General features: G+C 43.1%; 1 protein-coding gene across 1 annotated transcript; it reads left to right on the forward strand.

The window, feature by feature from the left end:
• The first annotated feature begins 4,621 nt into the window (after positions 1-4,621).
• LOC146199597 (uncharacterized) lies at positions 4,622-7,024 on the forward strand. The gene is made up of 3 exons (XM_084595115.1): positions 4,622-4,910; positions 5,081-5,311; positions 6,234-7,024. Exons 1-3 carry the CDS (start codon positions 4,634-4,636, stop codon positions 6,632-6,634), a joined length of 909 nt encoding a protein of 302 aa, XP_084451241.1. The 5' UTR covers positions 4,622-4,633; the 3' UTR covers positions 6,635-7,024.
• Positions 7,025-7,459: the final 435 nt, after the last annotated feature.

Raw genomic sequence — 7,459 nt, forward strand, 5'->3', positions numbered from 1 at the left:
ATGATCTTCACACAGCGAGAATTTCCAAGACGTGACACCCGAAGAATTGCGGTGCATATGCCTTCTTTTGCTGGCTTCACTAGTATTGCCGATCATACTTCGTGATAGTCTCGTCGACGTTGCACAGAGACAGCTTGCCTGTTAAGCCGCCTCATGTTGTAAAATTGATGTACAGGCAGGATGAGAATAGACCCCTTTCATAAATGTTAAGTCGGCTTCACCTCTATGCTGCCTTCCCCACTAATGGCGGAACAGCAATGTAATAAAACATTATATTAAGGCCATAATTCATATGATTTATGCATCAGAACATATTCGCATAATTGCCCTATTACCACTACATGCATCTGTGTAGAAGCAACATGCGATTTCAGGTCTATATTGCCGTTTTTCTGGCGGCCAGTGACGCCATATTTGGGGAAAGAAGCAGCGTGAGAAAGCCTACTTAACGATTTTTGCAAGGGGTCCATTGTGTGCTTCAGTGCTTGAGCATTTGTCTTCACCGTGGACTAGGCTTAAGCGTCATTTGGTCCTACGGCTGATGTAGGTCTTAAATTCGTCTTGACTGTCCTCACTGAAGTACAGTATGGTATCCTCGCTGTCAGAGTCACTCGTAAGGCTGGAACGCTTCCTCGAAGAACTCGAGGAGAGAGCCGCCAGTTTTGTCGGATGCCCAAGAGGATTCAGGTCCAACGCCGTATAACGGGGGACAGAGGACCCGCGAAACACACGCAAAAAAAAAAAAAAAACGCTGAAAAACACACCCGATGATGGCGTAAGCTTGCCCGTTCTTGAAGTATGCAAAGTTTCACCTTGAGTATCAGGTAAAGCTGTAGAGTTACCTTTTCAAAGCCTGAGTCTATACTGTTATAGACAGCAATGTTTTCACCATTACGGTGCTAGCTTACACCACTAGAAAGAAGATATCACCTGCCTAGTGGTATATAATGATTAATGTCTCATGACTTACCTGTACATCATTTGGTGGTAATATAATTTAACGGCAGCAAGGACATTAAAGTGCCATCGGCGTTTAAAAGAAAACGATCATAGTATACTCTGAAAAAATTGCACCCTTAAGGGCGTAACACTCACCACGGCACTCTTTTCACGCCCCTATTTCTTGTTTCTTTGGAGAAGGGTGCGATAAGCACGCCAACGCCTTTAATGTACTCTGCACCTTTTTTAAGGTTCGCGGATACGCGGGCGCGTAGAACTCCATATGGTGTCTGGGTGCTTGCGGGTTTGCGCGTCAGTTTACAAGTTTCAACAACCTTGCAGATGTTTAAAGCTTGCTTTAATTGCGCTAGCATTAATAGACTCACGCTGCAAAAGAGCGCCAGCAGAATGTGCCACAGAACGGATCTGCAGAAAGTGTATAGAGAAATTTGTACCTGTCCTCACCCACAAAATCGGTCTTCCGGACCACGGTGTTTTCCGAAAATCCAAAATTTCATTGGACCAATTTGGGTCCGACCTATTTCGAATATGGCCAACTGAATGGTCACCTTATTTGATTGGGCCACCCCAAATTTTGCCTCCTGGACCGCAAAACTAGATGGCTTCAGAATTTGACCAAAATTGTTGTCTGACCTGATTTCAATATGGCCGACTGAGTGGTAACTTCTAAATTTAGATGAGCCACCTCCAAAACAAAACATTTGACTTTGTCCGAATTTTACCAAAATGTTTAATGTGTCTAACCTGATTTGACTATGGCCAATTCAATGATGATTTTTAAATTTAGGCGGCGCAACACAAAAATTTGGCATGCTTGCGTATTTTTGCTCGTGGAAGGCTACGTGCATCCTTGGAATTTTTTATGATGTAACGTTTCCGAGTTTTGAAATAAAAGCTAAACCAGATGCGATACCGGGGTATGATCATGATTTTCAAGACAACACATGAACGAATTGCTGAAGTAATTCCGCTCAACTCTTAATTTCCCAAGCTCTGCACAGGGACTCACTCAAATTACATACAAGTTAGCAGAGAAAGCATGCTCGCTATAGGCAAACGCATATGACGCGCGCTCGTTATGTTAATTCAGAGCAAGCTGAAGAGGAATTTTTGACATTTGGAAGAGATACAACGATTCGATTGCATTAAGTTTGTAGGTAAAGTAGGCGAACTGGTTTTGCTCTAGAATTAAAAATGACTACGTAGCCACAGATTAAAGTTAAGCCTTCTCCTCATGACACCGGAGTAGTGCAGAAAAACTCGTAGAGAAACGACGTGATGCACAAGATATATATATATATATATATATATATCTTGTGCCTTAATTACCATATGTGTATGAAAAAGTTGTGCTGTGTGTTCCAAGAATGACTCATTTTCAACTGTGCGGAGAGCTCGTTTCTGGAAGACTGAAATGTTTTGTATATTTGTTGCAGGGGTGTTGCCCCATAATAAAACACAATAACTAGGATGGGAATGAAAAATAGCATAATAGATCTCATGTTTTACTGCAGTTGGAAGAAAATGGCGATACCGGTCTATCATTTCTACTGCCCTGCTTAATTTCGATGAAAGGTTGACATGATCATTCTATGACACGTGTTCTTGAAAGATCACTCCAAGTGATTTGATATATTTTTTGTAGATATACTATACATACGGTCCTAAAACAACAGTTTTCGGGGCGCCAACTACTGAGCCATGGGGACTAAATGAGCGCAAATGACTCACGGTACAATATTTGCAATAAACATACCGTGTCTTTTATTTTGCATTATGCTACACCCAAATTGCAGTAGAGGGCTCTAAAATATTTTCCACGTAGTCGGGGCAAGAATACGCGATGTATTTGACCTGGACAGAAATAACTTGAAACCAATTTCCTCAGTAACATAAACACTCGCTAGAACAAGCATACCTTGTTGCGTTGTAGTTCCCTTATAGTTAAAGGCAGAGACAAAGGTTTACACGCAGCGCATAAGGAAGCAAAGCACGAGTGCAGTCTTCCAGTTTGTATATTGAGATGGGAAATCATAAGCAGCCTGTTGATATACAGAAAAAATGCCCAACTCATAGCTACTTATACATGGATAATAAGAAGAACACTGCTATCTTTAACAATGAGGCGCACACTTTTCGGGAGCGGGGCCAAATAATAATCACCACAGATGCCTTAATACATGGAGGGTCGTCTCGTCTCTAGAAAAAGAGAACAAATATGTACTGATGGAATGGAAACTATCAAGCGAAGGTAACAATGAGTGAATAAAATGCGATTCAGCAAGCTTCCCTCTCCATTCTATCATATTTGTGGTTGATTGTTCTTACATTCACTTTTGCTTTTGAATCTCGCTTTATTCTCTGGCCTCCACGTTTGGTCATGTTATTGCCCGCATTTCATTTCCTGCTTTCGCACCTGACCATCTAGTTATAGTGTTCTAGAATTGAGAAGTGTGCCGTCTGCCGCCGGCGAGCTGGTCTTTTGAGCGATGACAGGAGAGAGGGCGCTGTGTTCAGGAGGAGCGCAGTGAGTGCGGAGCAGACAGCTGGGTGAACCGCCTTCGTCACCGCTAGTTCAATCGGACTCCGAAGGCGCGTAGCAAGAAATTGTGTCGCTTTAGCTCCCACACGATTGTCTAAATGTATTAAAACGGTTATGTTCATGAACAAAACAACTAGTTCCCTATAAAATAAGCGGCCGTCGTCAGGGAACGCCAATACAAATACAGGCAATGTAAGATACAGATTGCCGACGAACTGACAAACAACGGCAAGATATATTTCCTGAACATATTGGGTGCTTTATTTCTCGAACACTATAGCGGGAGGTTCAATGACGAATGTCTAACGTATTTCTATGATCACGTAAATTTCTAATATTGGATGCACCGGTTTATGCGGGCTAGACTGAAGTCTTCCATCAACGCTCGCACGTACTGAAAACGCAGTGAATGGTGTTTTAGGCTAGGCTAGCGTACTTTTCGCGCCACATGTAAATAAAGGTATGCGAAGATTGCTTGAAGACAGAAATTATGCCAGCGCTTACTGATGACTTTATTTAAATGTGGGCGAATACATATGAATTGGCAGTCCTACTCAAAACGAAATGAATGAATGAGAGCACATAGCAACGAATTAAACCACATAATGGACGACGTAAAAAAAAAAAATCTCGACTTACCGCCGTATTCACAAACGGAACTTATACTTACGCCAAAAGTGCTACTTTCAAAAGTGTGCCACAAGTATAAGATTAAGGAAAAGTTTAGGTGTGTTTCGAAAACCTGCCTAAATGCAGGAAAAGAAAGCCTTATGAAAGTTCCACTTATCGGGGGGCAAAACGAGCATGGTAACGAGGCTACAAATGATTTCCACGTTAAAATGCAAGTTTTTTTCACAATAAACAGCTTCCAGTGGCCGCAAAACATTAATATGTTTTCATTGTTGCATTCACGCAAGCTGAACGCAAAATGTAGATGCACAGGCGCTATTTTTAACGAATTCCAATTTTCAGTCTGGCCACACTTGTTGCCGTTTTTTTTGTTGGTGTATTTTGTCATTTCTGTTCTTCGTTTTCCGTCGCAGTTAACACGTGTTTGGTATTTGGAGCTTTCTTTTTTTTTTCCTCTCGAACTAGCTGATTTCGTCGCTTTCTTGTTTTTGTTTTTTTACAATGACATCAGAGAGGAAAAAAATCAATTTTACGGAGGAGGAGCGGAGTGTACTCATTGGTTTGGTGACCGAAATGAAAGATGTTGTTGAAAACAAACGCACGGACGCGGTGTCTGTAAATCACAAGAAGAAGGTGTGGGAGGAGATCGCGCTACGTTTCAATAGTCGGCACGGCGTGCGACCTCGTAACAGCCAGCAGCTACGAAAGTGCTGGGAAAACTTGAAGGAAAAGTGGCGCAGGTGCAAGGCGACTGACACCAAGGAGTTGTTCCGTACAGGTAAGCTGCCTTTTCATCGCATGCCAGCACCGCGACAGTAAACTTGCTTCACTGTGGCGTTCCACGTGTGCTGCAAAGATTTCATAACTGAGCATTCGCTGAGCCGAATTACTGTCGAGTGCAGTTGTGAGTATTGCCCACATCAATAAAATTTGCTATTGCGTTTTCAGGCGGTGGCTCAGCGGTTCAGTCAACGCTGACAGAAGAACTTGAAAGGGTTGGCGCTGTGGCATCGCACATGTCTGTGCGCATACCGAATCCCTTCGACAGCGACCGCGCACGACACGACGCAAGCGACAGTGCCAACGGCGGAACATACGCCGACGAATGCACAGCAGCAGTGGCGCGGCTCTTGGCGCCGATGCAGACTGCACCAATCGCTGCATTGCACGAAAACGAAGGTAAGGGGTTTGCTAGCGCACTGCGCATAATGGGTGCTTTGCAATCTTTTGCAGGAGGTATGAATGTCTGGCTAAAAAAATGAAAGCTTGATACTATGCATGTTTCGCCGCGGCACAACATGAGGCTCCCTATCTGATTATGTTTTCAAGTATACCGCGAAGGTCCACGACCGGTTTGTAATCGCTTGCATGGTTCCCTGTGTAGATGTCTTCGCAAATATCGTTGTTATAAATGCTAAATTGAATTTCATAGTTGGACCGCTAGGTTTAGAAATAATGTGAATGAACATTTAGAATAAACAGGAAGCAGTATAATCCCGCGTAAGAGCTAGAGCGTCTAGTCGTCTGTGACGAAACGTGAGAAATTAAAAACGCATTACAGGCTGACTTAACAGTATTAATATTTATGTTTATATCGTGTGGTAAGGCTGTTACCTGAATGAGAGATCGCCATATGAAAGGCGGGGCTATTGAAACACTTATTTGGAGCCGTATTTAAAAACATTGAATGACAATGTTGTCCGGGCAATTTTTTTTTTATTTATTTACCCTAAAGGCCCGATGGCCCATTACATGGGGGGGGGGGGGGGAGCATCGAGCAAAAAGATGCGATGAACAAGCGCAGCACTAATGTGAGGACGTAAGAGGAAATAAATGAATACATCAAAATCCTGCGCATAACATTTTCACTGACAAGAATAAGGGCACTAGCATATGGGAAAATGCGTTACACACGATAGGCAAAAGGAAGTAAAAGGGAAAAAAAATTTAAGTTGTTGCACAGCAAATATTCTCTCATAGCATATTATACCTCGTGGGATGTTTTTATGTTTGATATCCCTAGACTGCTGATTGCATCATGCTTATTATGCACTCTCAATGGCGAAGAGAAATAATGCAAAATGCTTCCAATGTTTTACAGATGCAGACGAACTCCCAGATATATATGAGGGAGATACAGACATTTGCCTCAGCAGTGAGGATCAAGCGGATGGATTTTTACCACCACCACGGCCCCAGTCTCCGCAACCTCCCGCTCCGGCGCCAGGGTTACGACAAAATGCTGGCAGCAATGTTCAGAATGGAGCCCCTCATGGTAAAGCTAGCCGGCGTCGGACAGCACTCGAAGAAGAGCTGGAGGCTCGTTTACAAGCTGTCACTGATGAAAAAAATCAGAGGCGCAGAGAGCATCTCCTCCGAATGCGCATGATGCGGGCAGAACGAAAAGAAAAAAAAGCACTCAATGAACAAAAGTTATTGAATGCCAAAGCAAAGGCTAGTTTATTGAAAATTCAAATGCAGTTGATGCAGAGGAAAGCATAATAAATGCAGAAAAAGGTCAGTTTTGAAGTATTTGATTTGAGTGCAAATAAATTGTGGCAGCAGCAGTAATGCTGACAACAAACCATACGTATTTGTTCAATCTCTCACTTCAGGACACAGCGAGCATGAGAAACGTGCTATAATATACGTCATACACTAAAGCCTGATGTTTCCAGAGGTCTGTGGTGGAGATTTTTCATCAATACTATTCATGTGGGATCAGTCAAATCCAAGCTACCTGCAAGGTTTTCTCATGCTAGATGGACAGTACTGAAAACCTATTTACCATCCTCTACCTCCTGTTGTATTGGAAGGGTTATGGTATATATAAGGCTACTCCACACCTTTAGCCCTGTGTGATTAGTGGCATAAACTTGAAATGATCATGATTGTGACGAAAAGTGCTGATTAACAATTCGGTTACGGACTCTGACCCCATTTTGAGTGTCCTGAGGCTGTGGCTGTGCAGCTGTCCCCACTGTTGCTCCAGCAGGAAGCAGAGCAGGAGGGGCCAGTGTAATGGGGGAAGGCTGGATGCTGGGAGGGATTGGATCTTGTAGGCGCAGGCTCAGGTTGTGCAGAGCAGCACACGCTGTGATCACCAGCACCGAAGTGGTCATCTTTATCTGCAGTTTCATATCAAGGCACGGAAAGCGCCTTTTCCAAATGCCGAACACCCTTTCTACACTGTTGCGAATCCTTTTCTGTGAGGTGTTGAATCTAGAAAAAAAAAATATGGTGCCAGATGTACTGCAGTTGTCAATATAACATTAAATGTTCAGAACGTTCTATTCCAGTTACAGCTTACCTTCGCTCTCCACTATT

This window comes from Amblyomma maculatum, chromosome 2, assembly GCF_055883805.1.
Source record: "Amblyomma maculatum isolate TAMU_Amacu chromosome 2, ASM5588380v1, whole genome shotgun sequence".
Lineage (NCBI taxonomy): Eukaryota > Metazoa > Arthropoda > Arachnida > Ixodida > Ixodidae > Amblyomma > Amblyomma maculatum.